This window comes from Gymnoscopelus microlampas, assembly GCF_963454915.1.
Source record: "Gymnoscopelus microlampas genome assembly, chromosome: 1".
NCBI lineage: Eukaryota > Metazoa > Chordata > Actinopteri > Myctophiformes > Myctophidae > Gymnoscopelus > Gymnoscopelus microlampas.
This window is the reverse complement of record NC_139962.1, coordinates 55,669,028-55,689,486: the sequence shown is the minus strand read 5'-3', so window position 1 is coordinate 55,689,486 and position 20,459 is coordinate 55,669,028. Positions and strand designations below refer to the sequence as shown.

General features: G+C 41.5%; 1 protein-coding gene across 1 annotated transcript; it reads right to left on the bottom strand.

Moving 5' to 3' along the window:
• Positions 1–7,209: 7,209 nt before the first annotated feature.
• Positions 7,210–16,376, bottom strand: LOC311044094 (protein mono-ADP-ribosyltransferase TIPARP-like; the record flags this gene model as incomplete). The annotated part of the gene is made up of 5 exons (XM_084055515.1): positions 7,210–7,648; positions 8,598–8,825; positions 8,953–9,140; positions 12,102–12,276; positions 15,511–16,376. The coding sequence occupies 5 exons, from the start codon at positions 16,374–16,376 to the stop codon at positions 7,210–7,212; spliced, it is 1,896 nt and encodes a 631-aa protein (XP_083911641.1).
• Positions 16,377–20,459: the final 4,083 nt, after the last annotated feature.

Sequence of the window (20,459 nt, the reverse complement as noted above, 5' to 3'; positions counted from 1 at the left end):
ATTCTCACAAGCTTTTGTCCAAAGGTGGCGCTATAGCACTCAATTGAAAATGGCAACTTTGAACAGGTACAACTCATGCCCTGTTTGACCTACAGCCATGAAACTTGGATACACATATGCGTCTCCTCATGCTGAACAACTTTCACCCTCTGACTTTTGACCTCTGACCTTTAGATCTCCCACCATTTTGAATTATATGAAAAACAGTCATTGGCTCCTAACTTCTGCATTTTTTCACTTATGGAAAATCCGTTGGAATTTTTTGTAGGCAGAGGTCCAAAGTTGAAGTGTTAAACGTTTCGTGCAGATTGCTCAAAAATCCCAGGAGTAGATAGATTTTAACTATTACAGTTTTATGAAAATTATTCATCTGCACCTAAAACATACATGCAGACTCACATTTCTTTGAAACTTTGCAGAAATGTACAGGGTCATTCCAAATATCACTGAAACCAATCTTACTCCAATTGGCCAAAGGGGGGCGCTATAGCAATTCTTTGAAAATGCAAACCTTAAACAGGCATAAGTCATGCCTCGTTTGTCCGAAAGTCGTGAAACTTGCTTACACTTGTGCCTTGACTCATGAGGAACACATGTATCGCTTTGACCAGTAAGCTCCGCCCTTAGATTGTCCGCAATTTTGAACAGTTTGAAAAACACTTAAACCCAGGATTTTTCAGCTATTTGCGTGAAACTGTATCATCTGTGTGGTCTCCTTTTTCACAGGTCCTTGTCTGTTGGTCCAATGGCGTCTCCCTTAAATGAGTGCCTCACAATCTCAAGGTCGCCAGTTCAAGCTTCACTTGATGCAGACTTCATTTAAGTTGAATTGCAAACAACATGACTGTATCAATGAATACATGTGCAAATGGTAAAGATAACCTGAAATGCTTATTTGAGAGTACGCTTTTTCAATGTATGACATACTTCATTCTGAAAATAGCCGATCTACAATCTCAAAACTTTTCAGATAGCAACGTGTTTCTGAGCTTGTAGATCAGCTGCTTTCACTGTTTTCGGTTGCGAGGAGACATACAATTTCTCTATTGGTAAATGGTTTGTGAACGAGTGATCTTAGTGTTGGCTTGGTTCATGACAGAAGGCAAGAGTTTATGATCTTCAACAGACAACATCAGCCTGGACAAAGCTATAGCACTATAGGTAATGTTGAAGCCTATTAGTCCGAAGGTTGAGAATTAGATTCCTGTCAATGGCAATAGGTTGAGATGTCCAATCAATCCATTCTGTTTCCATCTCTCTCTCTCATCAATCTATTCCGTTGCCATGTCTCTCTCTCTCTCTCTCTCTCTCTCTCTCTCTCTCTCTCTCTCTCTCTCTCTCTCTCTCTCTCTCTCTCTCTCTCTCTCTCTCTCTCTCTCTCTCTCTCTCTCTTTCTTTCCCTCCCTCCCTCTCTCTCCAGTTTCCATCTCTCTCTCTCTCTCTCTCTCTCTCTCTCTCTCTCTCTCTCTCTCTCTCTCTCCAGTTTCCATCTCTCTCTCTCTCTCTCTCTCTCTCTCTCTCTCTCTCTCTCTCTCTCTCTCTCTCAGTTTCCATTACTCTCTCTCTCTCCAGTTTCCATGTCTGTCTGTCTCTCTCTCACTGGCCCTTCAAAGGTTTGTCTGTTGGTCCAATAGCGTCCCGCTTAAGTGTATGTCTCACAACCTCAAGGTCACAGGTTCAAGCCTCACTTGGTGCAGACTTCATCTAAGTTGCATTTCACACAACATGACTATCAGTGAATACATTTGCAATTGTTAAAGATAACATGAAATACTTAATTGAGTGTTTTTTACATACTTCATTGTGAAAATAGCTGATCTACAATCTCACAACTTTTCAGATAGCAATGAGAGTATGTTTTTTCAATGTATAACATACTTCATTGTGAAAATAGCCGATGTACAATCTGACAACTTTTAATGGTTTGTGAGCTTGTAGATCGGCTACTTTCACTAGTTTTGCTTCTGAGGAGATGTACAATTTCTTAATTGGTAAATGGTTTGTGAACGAGTGATCTTAGTGTTAGTGAAACAGGGGCTTGGGTCATGACAGAAGGCAAGAGTTTGTGATCCTCAACAGACAATATCAGCCTGGACAAAGCTATAGCACTATAGGTAGTGTTGCAGCTACCTTAGAGTGCCTCACGACCACAAGGTTGCTGGTTCAAGCCTCACTTGATGCACACTCATTTAAGTTGAATTGCAAAAAACATGACTCAATCTATTCCGTTTCCATGGCTCTCTCTCTCTCTCTTCAATCTATTCCGTTTCCATGTCTTTCTCTTCAATCTATTCCGTTTCCATGTCTCTCTCTCTGTCTCTTCGATCTATTCCGTTTCTATCTTCAATCTATTCCGTTCCGTCTCTCTCTCTCTCTCTCTCTCTCTCTCTCTCTCTCTCTCTCTCTCTCTCTCTCTCTCTCTCTCTCTCTCTCTCTCTCTCTCTCTCTCTCTCTCTCTCTCTCTCTCTCTCTCTGAGGGTCGGCCATAGCTGAGTGGTTAGTGAGCCCGCCTAGGGAGCCAGAGGCTCTGGTTGACCCAGGTACGATGCCAGGCCAGGTCAGCAAATGTGTCGATGAAATGAAATTTGTCCCTGAGCAAGACTCTTAACCCCTAATTGCTCACAGGCCCTCATTGGAAACAAGACCGCAAGGACTTTCATGAACTGACCTGTTAAAGGAATTATCATTTCTCTTTCTCTCTCCTGGCCCCGTATTATCGCTGCTTGCAGCTATATTTCCATTTCTTCTTCTTCTTCTTCTGCCGTTTTTGCCAGTTCTGGCTGAACCGTGCAGTCGCTTTTTATGAAACTCGGCCATATGATAGATGGTCATGAAAACGATCAAAAAATAAATCTCACAATCTTTCGTCAAAAGGTGGCGCTATAGCACTCAGTTGAAAATGACAACTTTGAACAGGTACAACTCATGCCCTGTTTCACCTACAGCCATGAAACTTCGATGCACACATGCGTCTCCTCATGCTGAACAACTTTCACACTCTGACTTTTGACCTCTGACCTTTAGATCTCCCACCATTTTGAATTATATGAAAAACAGTTAAAACCTATCTCCTCCTGGGATTTTTGAGTAATCTGCACGAAACTATTTACACATGAACTTTGGACCTATACCAAAAAACGTTTGCAAAATATTTTCCATAAGTGAAAAAATGAAGCTTTAATGAGCCAATGAATATTGCAGTTTTATGACAATTATTCATCTGCCCCTAACACATACATGCAGACTTACCATTCTTTGAAACTTTGCAGAAATGTAAAGGGCCATTCCAAATATCACTGAAACCAATCTTACTCCAATTGGTCAAACGGGGGCGCTATAGCAATTTTTTGAAAATTGAAACTTTAAACAGGCAAAAGTCATGCCTCGTTTGGCCGACAGCCATTAGACCTGCTTACACATGTGCCTTGACTAATGAGGAACACATCTATCACGTTGACCAGTAAGCACCGCCCTTAGATTGTCCGCAATCTTGAGCAGTTTGAAAAACACTTAAACCCAGGATTTTTCAGCTATTTGCGTGAAACTGTATGATTTGTGTGATCTCCTTTTTCACAGGTTCTTGTCTGTTGGTGGCTTCTCGCTTAAATGTGTGCCCCACAACCTGAAGGTCACCAGTTCAAGCCTCACTTGGTGCAGACTTCATCTAAGTTGCATTTCACACAACATGACTATCAATGAATACATCTGCAATTGTTAAAGATAACATGAAATACTTAATTGAGTGTTTTTTACATACAGCTGATCTACAATCTCACAACTTTTCAGATAGCAATGAGAGTATGTTTTTTCAATGTATAACATACTTCATTGTGAAAATAGCCGATGTACAATCTGACAACTTTTAATGGTTTGTGAGCTTGTAGATCGGCTACTTTCACTAGTTTTGCTTCTGAGGAGATGTACAATTTCTTAATTGGTAAATGGTTTGTGAACGAGTGATCTTAGTGTTAGTGAAACAGGGGCTTGGGTCATGACAGAAGGCAAGAGTTTGTGATCCTCAACAGACAATATCAGCCTGGACAAAGCTATAGCACTATAGGTAGTGTTGCAGCTACCTTAGAGTGCCTCACGACCACAGTGGTTAGGGAGCCAGAGGCTCTGGTTGCCCCAGGTACGATTCCAGGCCAGGTCAGCAAATGTGTCGATGAAATTTGTCATCGACACAAGCCGTTTTTGCCAGTCTGTCTCTTCGATCTATTCCGTTTCTATCTTCAATCTATTCCGTTTCCATGTCTCTGTCTCTTCAATCTATTCCGTCCGTCCGTCTCTCTCTCTCTCTCTCTCTCTCTCTCTCTCTCTCTCTCTCTCTCTCTCTCTCTCTCTCTCTCTCTCTCTCTCTCTCTTTCTGTCTCTCTCTCTCTCTCTCTCTCTCTCTCTGAGGGTCGGCCATAGCTGAGTGGTTAGTGAGCCCGCCTAGGGAGCCAGAGGCTCTGGTTGACCCAGGTACGATTCCAGGCCAGGTCAGCAAATGTGTCGATGAAATGAAATTTGTCCCTGAGCAAGACTCTTAACCCCTAATTGCTCACAGGCCCACATTGGAAACAAGACCGCAAGGACTTTCATGAACTGACCTGTTAAAGGAATTATCATTTCTCTTTCTCACTCCTGGCCCCGTATTATCGCTGCTTGCAGCTATATTTTGTTATTAGGTTTTGGATAAATGTGTTTTTGGTATTTCAGTTGGATTGTACATTTCATTAGTTAATCTTAGTTAGTAGTGTAGTAGTGTGTTAATAGTGCTGTATTTGTAGTTATTGGTAGTGTGTTTAAATGGTAGTCTTTGTCTTTACCCCCTTTTTTGTTTATAGTGGTCTGACCGCCCCCATATATGTTCCCTATGTGTGATTGAAGTTAATTCGGTTGTGCTGTTCAGTTGTTGAATTTGTTTTGGGCCCACATTGTTATTTCTTAGAACATCATGTTGAAACGAAAAAAAAAGAAGACATATAACCAACAACTAAATCTCCCTGTATCTCCTTCCGACCAACTCGGCCCATGACAAGGTATTTTGGGCATGTCATTGTAAACATTGTTCAAAACAATTCCTAAAATTGCAAGCTCAGAACATGGCATAATACAGTGCTGTAACAGAGAGGTCCTCTGTTACTTAAGTTTGCACATGTAATGTAACCCTTATTTATGATATTAGCACAGTATATTGGCACTTAAAGGAGGATTTCGCCTGACGTTTTTCTTTTTTTTAATGATAATGATATCCTAGGATGAGTGGTACAGTAGTAGAACATTTTCATAACTCCATCCTGGGCCCGCTGCAGCTAAAAACCTGCGCCTATGGGACTTGCTCTAAATCGCGTATTTTAATAGCTTCTTTTTTTTTTTGCTGAGATCTGATGTTCATAGTGAGAGAACACTATGCAACGTGATTGTCTTGAATGCGCTCCACCGGAAGTCTCACTTTAGAGAGACTTCCGGCGCCCCACCGGAATATCATAGAAAGGTAAGAAAAACGTTGGGCGAAATTCTCAAAGGTATTTGCACGCTGTCATTTACACAGTCAAGAAATGCATAATGATTATTGTTCATTGAATACATTTTAACTGAACTTTTTTTTAGTTGCGTTTTCTGTCCAGCTGAGCTGGCTACTCAGCCAATTAGCTCCCCCTGTGGAGACAGAAATGTTTGGTGATAATCATGATGGGCAGGTGCAATACGTGTATATGTATGAGTGCAATAGAGACCAAGTGCAATACGTATGAGAAGTGTAACATATTTAATGTCTCGCAGCCAGAGGCAATTTGGGAACCCCTGATCTATGTCCTCAAGACTAGAGTTAAGAACAACAGAAATAACTATTCCTAAAGCACAATATGTCCTTAACAGCTGTTGCATTCGACTGGAGTGCAGATACGTACAAATAAAGTAGAAAAAAGTAGAAAGATAAAATCCTAGACTCCGTCAGTGTCATGCTGTTGCCAGGCAACAATACTTGACTCCAAACACTGTTACTTGGCCTTTATTTAGTTCTGTCTTCGAGACAACATACACAACATAGTGAATAAACTTTGATTATTTACATGTATAGATCATTACCAATAGAGATGTTGACTCTCCAGTTCAAACAGCACAATATTTTGAGAATTAAAAAAATAAATCAAACATTAATAATGGCTGTGATAATATTACAAAAATATTCAAACATCTGTACAGTATCAGAATAGGTATCAGAATAGGTACCCCATTCGTCAACTGGTGGATATCACATTTTGAGATACAGATCTTCCCTACAAGACAAACGTATAAAAATGTACAGAATTAGAAACCGTGTATTTAGTTTTGAACTCTAGGCCAAGTGTCTCAGTTTGAAATTAAATCAACAGTAAGCAAGCATTAGGAACAAAGAAGTAACCCCCACACTAGGGCTGAAAGATATTGGACAAACATGGACATTGCATACATCATTTCACCAGATACGTGTTATGCAGATCTGAATATATATACATTTCATTAGCTTGTAAATAACTGATCACTCGAACAATGGCTATGGTGACTACAGTACTCTGGTTGACTCAACATGACAGCTCTGAAGGCAGAATGTGACCAGTTACCAAGTAAATAAATCATTTATCAGATTGACTGTTTTTCTTCCAAAGTAGTCATGAACGCAAACCTTGCTAGTTTTCATTGTCTGCCAAGAAGTGTTTTTAGTGGGGTTGGCGAAAGGGCCCCTCTGTGTGGAGTTTGCATGTTCTCCCCGTGTAGGTACCCTCACAAAAACATGCAGTAATCCTGGTCATTATACTGCCTCCCCTGGCCAGCCTGATGGAGGGGAAAGGAACTGGTTGGAATAACGTGTTCCTTCCACGCGCTACGTCTAACCAGGGAAACTCTCCCCTGTCAGGTGATAAGAAGGTCAGTTGGCTCTCATGCATTGAAGGAGGCATGAGCTCGGCTCAAGGCTCTCCCTAGGCTGGCAGAGGGAAGGTAGTGCCCAGGACTACATAGACAATTGGCACTGGGTGAAAAATGGGTTACAAAATCGTGGGATAAAAAAATTAAGAAACAAAAAGAAGTGTTTTTAGTACAGTGTGACTGACTCGTCCAATTTGGCTCAGCCATGCATTGCAGTGACGCTATTGCACATGTTCATTGCGAAATCAATGCTGAAAGGATACAATTGTGCAACTCTACCCCCCCCCCCCCCCCCCAACTATCAACAGCATGCCCATTTTACTGTGTTATATCAATCACCAGCTCTTTGTACTTGATAAGGTAGTATGGGTAGCACTGACAGCTATCAAAGACTACAAAGATTGAAGGCTTTTTCACACTATCCACACAGGTGCCGAAGCGGCGGATGTCATCTGGTGCCCTCTCTGGTGGCCGGCGGTAGCTGCGTTTTCCCAGGCTCGTCTTCCCCACCAGGACCTTGGCCAGGAACATGTGCTGGACCCCGTCCTCTGACTTTGTGGAGTAACTGTTGCAGTAAGAGGCTTCGCTGGAAAAGTAAGAACCTTCCCCGTAGGCCGATCCGTTGACCCCCGTCAGACGCGGGTCAAAGTTGTTGTGGCAAATGTATTCCACAGCGTTGATGGATGTCCCGTGGAAGAGGTGTCTTTCCACAGGCTCCGCTGGGTTGGAGTAATGCTTCAGCATGTAGGCCTTCTGCCTGCAACACACAAACGTTTGTGTTCTTATGCAAACAACACTGTATTCAAAGGACCAAATGGAACGAGGACCATCAATAGATATTCTTGCAAAATTATTTATGAATTCATTGGCTTACAAATATCTATGATTATTACTCATCAAAGCAAGCCTTAACCACTCGTACCCAGATTTGGTGTAGAGGGGAAAAGAAGAGGACCAAACACACAGCCAGCCTCAGTCAACTATATTAAGGGGTGTAGGTGCGGTTTCTTACCGTCCATAAACCCACTCCAAAACTGTTGCAGAGCTTACAGATGACGCATGATGTCTTTTTACAATCTATTAAAAACTTTTCAAAATAACATACAAACAAACATAAATACTGCATGTGTGCATGCATGGTCAAAAACTGATGCGCTCTCTTCTCTCTGCACAGCTTCACACATCATTAAGGTGGCTTATATAAGGCAGAAACTGTTTTAACTGATTAACCAATAATATCACAGTTAATCAAAACAAATCAAAGCACAATAATCAAGAACCAAATCAAAACACCTGTGTGTACTAATGAAATGCAATGGCCCTTACATGTTTCTATCGATTAGTCACCCCATGGAGACTTGAATTCATGGATATGTTTATGTTTTTTGTCGAATTCCTAAGCCAATTATTTGATGACCAGCGGACCGGTTAGCAGCAGTTCAGGTAGGAGACACAAAGGAGACTCTTTGTGTCTCCAACCGGAACCACCGCCTGGCATCAAATTATTGGAATGCGACAAAAATAAAACATATCCATTAATTCAAAGTCTCCATGGGGTGACTATAGAAATAATTGATACAAAAAAAGTTATTTTGGGGATGAACTATCCCTTTAAGTGGTTAAATGCAAAAGATAACAGGTCAAATCCTGCACTAAATATCTTTGTCTGTGTTGCACCGTGTTGCAACACAGGACAACAGACAAACCTTTGGAACTTGTCCCAGTGGAGGAGGTTCTGGATTTGCTGGATGCAGACTACTTCCACCTTGGAGATGCTTTGATAGAACATGTTTTGGACCTTGAGGAAGGCCTGTGTGCCCGTCGGGACGTCCACCAGCCGGTAGTCCTGGTGTGGGACGGGACTCCATACAGGGGGGTACCAGCAAGCGAAGTCCTCCAGTGGGTTCACACTGAAGTTGGTCTCAGAAGGCTCACTGGGAGGTGGAGTGAAGGTGCATGGAAGTTAAGTGGAAAGAGATGTGAGAGCAAGGTCACTGAGAGAGCAGTATACAGGAAGAGAGACAGAGACCGATGAGTAAAACACACACATGGCACACTTACCGATCCAAGAATAGCTGTATGGAGTCAGGGAAGCGATAAGTGGGCCTGCATCGAATGGATCTTTTGAATCCTGTGTTGACGTTAGTTTGAGTCATATGGGTGAAGTCCACCGTGTATTCCCGGGCGCCGATGTGGAAGCTGCATTCCTCCTTGTCAGCCATCTTCCCCAACAGCAACTTGGACAGATCCTAATAGGACACATTATTAGACCTTATAAAATATGGAAATGAACAGATCTTGCGGCACCCCAGGCCAGACATAAGGCACTGCACTTTGGGAACTGCTGGGTACCAATCAGTTCATGATACATGGGAAACTATGGCTCTATGTGAAATTGTGTGGTGAATTTCATGGTGAATCGACCACTACCAACGTACAGTACTGACACCCATTGGAGCTCAAAATATATTTAAAACCAAAACAGAATGGGACAGAGACAAAAGTTGAGTGGAGGGTGTAGACGATAGTAGTGGATGGGAGACAATGGATGCATAAAGCTAAGATCCATTATGTTTTACGTCTATTGACTCCGATGTAAAGAGATAATTGCCAATGATGTCAGAACTATACTGTAATAAAGATGGCGCCGCATCTAGTGTCCACTCCGGTGCACAGCCTGCCTCAAATAACTTTAATAATAATATCTCAAATTTATGTAGCGCTTTTCCAAGTGCCCAAAGACACTTTACATGGGGGGGGGGGAGTAAAAAACAACAAAAGACAACCAACTTTATTATGAAAAACTCTAAAAAGGGCTAAAAAGTCAGGCTTTACTGACTTTGTCAACCAGTCAGTGACACCTGAGTCTAAATTTCTCAATGGTAGAGTTGGAAGACCACCTCCATACATGATACATGATCTCTCCCATAGAGATTGTTTAAAATGACATTGTATTCATTAAAAATAAGTCCCAGATCAGAACACAGCAGACAGGCCGGCTCCAAACTTCAAACTGCCCGATGCACCTGAGTGCACACTGTCTACACACTGTAATATTCACTCTGCAGACTGTACTAACCAAATGGACCTGTGTGTACCACTACCACACTGCCTACACTCGCTGTAAAATCCTGACGTGTACAAATGACCCTTACGGGTCCATTTGGTTGCATTTGTACACTTGCAGAGTTACAAATGATAAATGAACACTGAGGATTTGTACTGTGTACTAGATATACACATAGGATGCATAGCAAGTGCTACCCAATATGTTTATTACACACGGCTTGGTTGAATGCTTGATTCTGATCGGTCAATCCCTGAATTCAGTGGTCTGTTGTTTTTGAATAATGACCGCTGAACTCAATAACAGACCTCTGTCTAATCAAAGGCTGAGAGCACCTGGCTCATATCAATCTTGTTGCTTGATTTTGTGCCTTATCCAACACGGCAGCCATGTAAACAAACACACAATCATTTACAGATACACATTGCTCTCAAGGATGTTTTTGAAAACATTTGAAGCGAGAAATAGACCATGCAGTAACCAAATGTTGATTCTATTTTATCAACACTTTTTTCAACACTTATCAACACTATGCACCTGGCATAGATTAATGGACTACTTTCATTGCCGCCAGGAAAACAGATCTTTATTCTAGTCTAATCACCCTGTCGAGGTTTATTTCTCAATAATGACCTGCTCCCCGTTGACTTTGAGTCATGTCATAAAGTAAGTAGCCTTGGGAACCAAACAGTTCCCGAGCTGCACGGCTAATTTCTTTCATTTTTTCACCATCCAATGTGATAACGCAACTTTGTAGACTTTGAAGTCCTTGACACACGAAATATGTACTGTAAGTGCAAACCCCCCCCCCCCTCCCTTTATCAAAAGCAACGCTCACATTGATGCAATCAGGCAGCAGCTGCACAATAAAAGAATGATAATACAATACAAAATAATATGATATCTGATGATGCTAAACGTTAGGAATGTATGGCTACCGGTATATGCTTCTAGACTAGACTACATTTTTGCTTCCTGGCTCAATGGGAGAGAAAAAATAATTCAAAGTACGCTATCATCATGTTGACAAAAGGTTGGTGCTGGGGAGAGCAGAAACAAAGTGTAAATGATCCCAGGTTACAAGTTTGGCTGCTGGCGTTCAACAATGTGGAATGTGTGTGGGCTTCAAATATTGTTTTACCGCTGTAAGTGCGTTTAAACTATGATAAAAAAAAAAGAAAACACACACGCACACCACACACGCGCACACACACACACACACACATAATTATTTTCCTCTTTTGGACTTAAGTACAATTTTGAGGTACTTTTACTTACTAGTAGAACAATTTTCAATACTTTTACTTTTCCTCCACTACATCTCAGAGGCAAATATTGTACTTGTTACTCCACTACAATTATTTGAAAACGTTAGTTACTTGTTACTTTGTAGATTTGATTTATTATTACCGTAATTATTATTACGGTAAAACAGCTCTCAAAGTCACTCTTTTAGCACATAAACGAACGCAAACAAAGTTGATTCAGACAATATAGAACATCACCAAACCCACTACTGATTTTTTTTTTAAATAAAAATGTCAACTTCCTGTTGATTTTGCCATTTTTAATAAGTAGAAAACCTGGACTGGATCCGCGGATCCGGATCCAGATCTTCAAATAGTAAAATCAATAGGAAGTTGACATTTTTATAAAAAAAACAGACAGTTCTGGGTTTGGTGATGCTCTATATTGTCTGAATCAGCTATGTTTGGGTTCATTTATGGGCTAAAAGAGTGACTTTGAGAGCTGTTTTACCGTACAATGCAAGTCAATGAGGAGCATATTTTGAATGATCAATTTCTAATCAATGGAGCAATTATTTTTGATTTCTTGCCCACCTTTGGAGTTACATCATGGCAAGGTAACTACACAACCCAAACCTCTACCAAAGTGGTCTTACCCTTTAAGTAAAGAAATTGAGTACTTTTTCCACCATTGCACAATCCACACAAATAATTACTGGAACACAACACAGGTGGTCCAAATCTGAGCAGCCCTGGGTCCTGTTCTGACAGGATCCGGGGGTAAATCAAGCAGTGAGAGAGAACGTTTATAGAAAATCACAGTAACACGAAGCAAGACCAATAAAGATAGAAAAAAGTGAGGAGAGCCACAGAGGAAAAAAACATAATGTCCTAACCTCTGTGTATTCTTGCCATGCGCTGTGGTCCCGCCAGTAGATCTGCCATTTGGTGGGGAATCGAGGGCTCTTCGTGGGGTCCCTGGTGTTGGACAGTCGTCTCACCCTGGAATACTTGGACCCCATTTGGAAGCTCACGTCCATCAGGTCAAAATACAGGCTCAGTTGCTGCAAACTACAACAAAAAACAGGGAATGCGTCAACATTGTAAGATTGCCTGTGAAATCCATTGAATTTTGTTTCCAGTATAAATTAGGTCCCTACATTATCAATACAATAGATATCCTGAATGGGAATGTAGCAGAAGATGAACATGCAGTTACCAAGTGACAGGCAACATGCCGGTGGCCTGCGGGCTCAATAACCCCCAACCCGGGATCGAACGGGGAACCTTGCGGTTTCCAGTTCACTCTACCCGGCCACTCTACCCCTGAGCCACTGCCGCCCCGCCATATCACACAAAAATTTGGCGGACGCCACACTGTGTCTCGCTCTGTGTCTTGCTCAAGGACACTGACATCAAAGCCAGGAGGGCCGAGGAGATTGATCACCGCCTATCATCACCAGATGTCACCAAATTAACGCCCTACTTGATCATACTACAGCGTCACACAAAAGCTTCAAAAGTAGCAGATCTACAAGCTTGAAACACAGCGCGAAGCGACACATTTTGAGCTTGTAGATCTGCTACTTTTGCTACTTTAGAATGCATTTGTGTCAACACATTTGTGTCATTTTAGATTTATTTGGCTATTTAAAAAAAGCAGATATACAAGCTCATAGCGCGGCACCGAGTGCAGCGATATGAGCTTGTAGATCTGCTTTTTTTAATCGTGAAATTTTTTGCAAATCTTTCAATATATATATATATATTATAACATTTTTTACTCAAATCTTTGCTTCTGGGGGGTCCCTGGAACAAAATATGTTGAGATGGGGGTCCGCGGCCAAATACATATCTAAAAATGTTTTCTAAATCCTAACAGTATGTTGCTATATCAAAATATTTTGTTCCAGGGACCCCCAGAAGCAAAGATTTGAGTTAAAATATTTAAATTAAACAAGCTGAGCACATCTGGAAGCCGGGCCTCTGTATATAAAGAACTAGAAGTGAGTTTGAACATTGAAAGAGCTCTTGTTCTTCTCTGTTCGAAAAGGAGTACGACTGACTGTCACCATATAAAATAGTCTTTTTCACTTTTTGAATTAACTAAATGTCCTCCAAGTGCAACATTCAAGGATGTGGCCTCTAAAAAATGATTACACAAGCATTTCTATCTGCACCTGTAAAATGTGATTACAGTGTGCACGCGCGCGCGCGCACACACACACACACACACACACACACACAGTTCTTCCAGTATGCAGTTGTACCACACAAATATTTCTTTATTCACTCTTACAGTTATTACCGCGTAAAAGGCGGTCTTAAATTAGCCCTTGATTATGTTTTTGTCCACCATCTAATGGTTCAGAAAGAAATTGGAACGAGGTCAAACTTACTTGCCGACCCACGCTATAACAAGAACTCAGTACTTGCATGTGACTGTCATGACTTTGAAAATGTGTTTTATTTTCATAATCTCAACCCCATTTCAGACAAGAATATGACCAGTCATGAGAAAACATGCTCTTACACACCCCTCACACGAAAAACACCACACAGTTGGTGTTATTCCTTCCCCCCGGCCCCCACTTTACAGGTTATGAATCATGTAAACTTAAGTGAAGTTATTATGTTAATAGCAAAACAGGCCCAAGACAGACACCGTTCTTTGGTCTTGTCTTCTAAAGCCAAACTTATACTTTAGCATACTTTATCGTTAGCCATTACTCAAGTAAAAGTACCAATACCACAATATAAAAATACTCTGTTACAAGTAAAAGGTGTTCAAAATGTTACTTGAGTAAAAGTACCAAAGTATTGGCATCAAAATATACTTAAAGTACCAAAAGTTAAAGTACGAAAATGTTTCAAAATAGCAGATCTACAAGCTCACAGCGCGTCTTCTCTTGATGCGATGTGTTGTGAGCTTGTAGATCGGCTATTTGTGGGATCGCTAATGCGATCACACTACTGTTATTGTCTATATTTATTCCGCCCGTTTTTTGGCACCTAACTAGTCCTTCATACTTTTAGCTACAAACTCCGTTCCAACTCTTCAACGTTCGGCCTACTCGGGACATGTGGGCTAACATTCAAATTTTTGAAATAATTTGTACTTTTAGAGATATTGCACTTTTTACTTCTAAAAAAAGCCCATTCATTTCAATGGGGAAATTCATACTTTTAGCTAGAAACTCCGTTCCAACTCTATAACGTTCAGCCTACTTAGGACATATTGGCTACCATTTGAATTTTTGAAATAATTTGTACTTTTAGAGATATTTCACTTTTTACTGCTAAAACAATCCCATTCATTTCAATGGAGAAATGCTATTTAGCCACAGTGGAGCCTAGCAACTGCTTATTATACCCTAACAACACCATATTAGAGCCTAGCAACCACCTATTATACCCTAACAACCACCGTTTTACCCTAGCAACCACCTTTTGTACCCTAGCAACCGCATATTAGACCATATAAACTGCATATTAAACCTTAGCAACCCCCTATTAGACCCTAGCAACCACGTATTACACCCTAGCAACCATCTGTTTACCCTAGCAACCACCCGTTTTACCCCAGCAACCACCTGTTTTACCCTAGCAACCACCAATTAGACCCTAGCAACCACCTATTAGACCCTAGCAACCGCTTATTAGGCCCTAGCAACCACCTGTTTTACCCTAGCAACCACCTGTTTTACCCTAGCAACCACCTATTAGACTATTAGACCCTAGCAACCGCCTATTAGAACCTAGCTATCACTGTTTTACCCTAAAAAAATACATTTTACACTATTCAACACTGCCAACACTATAAAAACTTTTAACACTAATACTTTAACACCTTTCAAACCTTTCACACCTTTAGAACCTGTCAATACCTGCAACATTCTTAGCGATCCCACACTGTTTCTTCAGGAACAGTACTTTCTAGTTGTGGGATCGCTAAAGCGATCACACTACTGTTATTGTCAATATTTATTCCGCCCGTTTTTTGGCACCTAACTAGTCTTTCATACTTTTAGCTACAAACTATACCAGCAACATTCTTAGCGATCCCACACTGTTTCTTCAGGAACAGTACTTTCTAGTTTCAAATAGCCTAGGTATAAAACAGGCCTAAATGTATGTTTTATAATATTAATTTATTTCTGCAAAGTAACTAGTAACTAGTAAAAAAAAATCAAATAATTGTAAAAGTACAATATTTGCCTCTGCATAAAAACACCTCAAAATTGTACTTAAGTACAGTACTTGAGTAAATGTACTTAGTTGCTTTACACCACTGATATTACTCACCCATCCTTGATATCGACCTCTTCGATGTTGACGTCACAGTAGAGCCTCTCCAGACTGAGCTGGCAGCGAGGGTTGAGGTCAACCCACTGGCTGGTGTCTGTGAGACGCAGCTGCCAGTGGAAAGGGTTGGGAGTGTGGTGCATGGCACAGCTCTCCCCTTTATGGCACGTATTCAAGAGAAACTCGTCGCAGATCTGGATGTCGCAGGGCTGCTTGGTGTGGAAATCCTGGTACGTGAGCGCCGGTTTGCCCGGCGGGGCGGTGGAAGGCCTGCACTGTGCTGCTGGGGTCAGGAGGAAGAATAAAGCTTTCTTGACACCACCGCCAGTGTTGCCGGGTGGTGGGGTTGCCGGCTGTGCCGGGGTGAGGCTGAAAGGGAGGGGGCAGGATAATGACTTGGTTTTTACTAGGGCGAAAAACGGCTTACAGCCAGAGGCCACGGGGATACTCGGGCGGACGGCGATGATGTTGGAGCTGTTCTGGGGGTCTCCCTGCTGAGGTTGGGGCTGGATGGCCATAGGAGGAGGCTGGGTCGTTGTGGAAAGATCATCATTACTCAGCTTAAGGCGTTTTGCCTCGGCTGCCTGTGGTGCGGACGCCATGGTCACCGTGGTCACTGTGGCCACTGTGGACACCGTGGAGGGCTTTGGTGTTATAAAAACATTGATGCTGTAAGGGCTCACAGACCAGGTGATGTCCACCTGGTGAGAGCGCAGGGCGTGCCACACTGGGAGGTCAGTGTTGGTGCCAGGCGGAATCTCAAGGAGGATGAAAGGCGCTGTGGGCTCATCCTGTTGGGCTGGACTACTCGGAGTGTCGGACTCTTTAGTTCTCTTCCTCTGTGTGCAGGATGAGGGGTCAGTCATCGTCAGTATTCTGTTGAGAAATGGAATTGTTTATGAGGGCATTTTTGTTTATTTCTACAGTGCACCTTAAACAAAAAAAAAAAAAAAACCCAAAATGTAAACGTGAAATATGCAAATCTTCACCTTTTTATTGAGCAACAGTTAGGCCTGGAGTATACATGAACCACGTGACCGCCGCTGTTTCTGCCCCCTCATTGACGCAACTCTTTAGAATAAAAAGTCTTTGCCTTGCTTTCCACCTCCTTGCTCTTCAAGAACATCAACCATCAAGACATGCAAATTCGTCGTTCCGAGGTTCATGGTCGATGATCCACAAATAAGATAAAGTAAAAGTAAAAGTAAAACTTGATCTGGTCCATCTTGATGGACCAGATCAAGTTTTACTTTTACTTTCCCTTATTTGTTTATTTAGACGGGACACCGCATATCAATGAACATTGTATCTCACATGACAATGCACTACAGTGTAAATACACCGCATTTAGCAAAGACGCTCATTTACATCCGCACGTCCCCACAGAAACATAAAAACCAAAAACAGGCAGACAGAGTGGAGTACATTACATTACTTGGCCAGCTACCGTGTGCGAGCCTTATTTTTAACTCTATGGTGCGAGCAGGGAACACAGGCCTGGCTCTGCCCACTTCCAGCCAGGCACACCTGCAGCTGATAAGGATGCGATCTGGAACAGCGGCATCGAAAAGGATTATTACACGCTCTGGCTGGGTAAGCCCTGTACTGAAACAAGACTGTCATACCATTAGACCGATGCACTTTAACTGGGTACATCCGTGGCTTGGGGGTCAGCACTTTATATTTGAAATCTGACCGTGTAGATATAGCAGTTGTAAATGTGTGTGTGTGTGTGTGTGTGTGTGTGTGTGCGTGTGTGTGCGTGTGCGCGCGCGCGCGCGCGTGGGTGTGGGAGTGAGGCTATGTGTATACTTCCATCATCGTATGACAATATCGCCCAATAATAGCCGATCTGTAAGCTGCACAACGCATAGGATGCCACAGGCAAAACGTTGTGGAAAATAAAAGGGGAAATTCTTTTAAATTACGCTATTAAACTAAAGTACAGGAGCCCTTACCTACCTGTGGAAAGCCTGGCACTGCTCAGTGCTCCTCTGATCTGGTCTAGTCTAGTCTGGCCCAGGCACCTACTGTATCACATGCTTACACTGTTTTCTGTGTCCGTTCTCTATTCTACACACATAACAGACCGGATCAGTTTGGGAAAAAGTACTCTCTTTTTTTTTGTAGAAATACTCTGTTACAAGTAAAATGTACCAAAAATAAAAAAAATATTGCCATCAAAATGTACTGTAGGCCTACCAAAAGTAGAAAGTACATTATGCAGAAATGTCCCATTTCATAAGTTCAATACATACATCTTTTGAAAATAGCAGATCTACAAGCTCACAACAAATCGCAATGCAACATTGTGAGCTTGTAGATCGGCTAATTTCAAATAGACAAAGTATATAGGGTTTAAGTGGTTAATGGATGTTTTGTAATAATAATCAAAATCTACAAAGTAACTAGTAACTAAAGGTTTCAAATAATTGTAGTGGAGTAAAAGCACAATATTTGCCAATATTTGAGATGTAGCCTAGTGGAGTAGAAGTTAAAGTACTGACAATTTGAAATACTCCAGTAAAGTAAAAAATACCTCAAAATTGTACTCAAGTATACAGTATTTGAGTAATGTACTTAGTTACTTTACACCACTGCGGATCACCTGCAAAGCGAATTGATCCAACTTTAGGCTACTTTAAATAATAGGGCTCAGCACTAGGGAATACAGAGGCAGCGGGCTGACCCATATATTATCAACAGCTTTCACAGCACCCTCCAATAGCCCAGTCTTCAAAGGGCATTGCTTGCATCCCACCCAGAAAGTAAGAAAGTAAGGTGTGTGTTGTCAGCAGGTTGTCAGCTGCGTCATAATATATCTGATGGTTCTCAAACTTATTTGTCTCCATTAGGCAATAACATGAACATTATAACATTTCAAATAAGAAATGGCGTGAAAGAGTTGCACATAGTGTCTCCTCGGTCCTCCCTAGTAGGTTTATTTTAAACTACTGTGGCCACTGGCCAGTAAGTCCAGTTTTATGTCAATATGTACAAATAATGTGCAAATCTATTGCTTATACAGTAACAGTTACGCTCATCAAGTTTTTGATGTTATTTTAATGTAAAGACTTTGTAGATCAGCAGGTTCACACACAAAGTTTGCCAATGGTTTATCATTACACATAGCAGTAAAATAAATGTATTTCTCTCACATACCCCCTCAGCACCTCAGCGTACCCCTATTAGGCTACCCATTAGATAAGAAGCACTGTGATGGAGTATGCTAGACCCCCCCCACACACACACACACACACACACACACACACACACACACACACACACACACACACACACACACACACACACATTTTATAGCCTATTTAGTATACAAAATGCATTTTAACTGCCATATGATAGGCTCATGAATTTAGTTACAGGTTTTCACATGCAATGAGCTAGTCATTTAAAAACTTACATTTACAGATGCTTTCTCCTGTCTTTCGGAGAGGTAGAAGTTCTCGATGAAATCAAAATCCAGGGATCTGTAGACATTCGCACACTTCTAATATCTGTAATGATCACTAATGAGATGAATTAAAAAAAGATGAATACAGAAATCACTTTTGGTTTGATTTAAATGTTTACAAACACTGGAGAACATGTCCGGTCACCTGAAGTGTCTCTCAGTGCATTAGACAGAAGTTAGTATTAGACAGGGCAGTCCCTTATCTATTCTCACAGACTCACTCAGGCTTACTGTTATAATGGTGGCCTTGAGGAACAGTGGCCTCAACAGAATGGAATGTTCTCTCCCTGCACAAGATAATTTCAATATATCATATTTAGCACAGCAAAAGACAAGTAGCCATAATTTTACAACATAAGAGAATGAGAGAAGAACCTAAAAATAATAAGAGGACCATTTACCTTTCCAGTGTCTTCTTCTTGCATTTCTGGAAGAGAAAACGGATTCCACATCTTGCATTTGAAAAACTAAAACTAAAGTTCATGCACGCTCCTAATTCATACAGTTTGACAATAAAGACATGTGCAAACAATGAAGACAGAGATACATGTCCTGTAAAGCTACTTTCGCCTCCATTGCTGTGATGGACTTATTATTGGATACAACCCATACTGGTAAATAAAGCTATCCTTTATTATTATTACCATCCCTATTACTCCCCCTTCCTGTATTAGATTCCAAGGTTCTCCAGATGTTAACCACCAATCTTAATGTTTTGTTATATATTTGGGGCTTTTCTGCCTTTATTTGATAGTACAGTGGAGACTGACTGGACACAGGGAAAGAGACTTGGAGTGACTCGGGAATCAAACCCTTGACTCGCGGTCAGGCTGTATCAGAGCCTCTCTCCCAACCAGTGACAGTGAGAGAGTTTTACATATATGTATAAAACTCTTTATATATCTCCTGGGATGTTGTCAATGAGGTTCCTTTGTCTATTTCGGCAGTATAGTGGAAAAATGAGGGCCGATATCCTTTATATTATATTTTTTAGGATGAGTATACAAAATCTGTGCCCAGTCAGTAAACACCTTCCCAAAGCCAAATGCTTTATCTTGACCTGGTTGAAAGCCATGGGAGCATCCACTGAAATCCTTCTGGTCATTTCATCAATCCTCTCGGTCTCACTGCCAGACTCTTCTCCTCCTCTTTCTTCGGGGTGCCCCTGATGCCTTCTTGGCTTGAAGGAAATGTTAGACCGCCTCAAACTCCAGTTTCTCCACAAACTGGACCTGGAATTAAAACCTCTGTTTCTTTGTCCGTGAGCCAGGGCCTCAAATGTGGGGTCATCGGTATCATCTGGACTGGGTAGAATAATTCTCATAGTGATTTTTGGGAAGGTATACACCCCTAGTGCTAGGAAATATGTGATAGCCTTGCATCGGTGGTAGCTTTCTGTGTGTTATCGCTCCATTTGTAGCCCCATGCCAAAACAAAGACATTTTTGAAAAATGGTTGGGATAAAGCTCACACTATA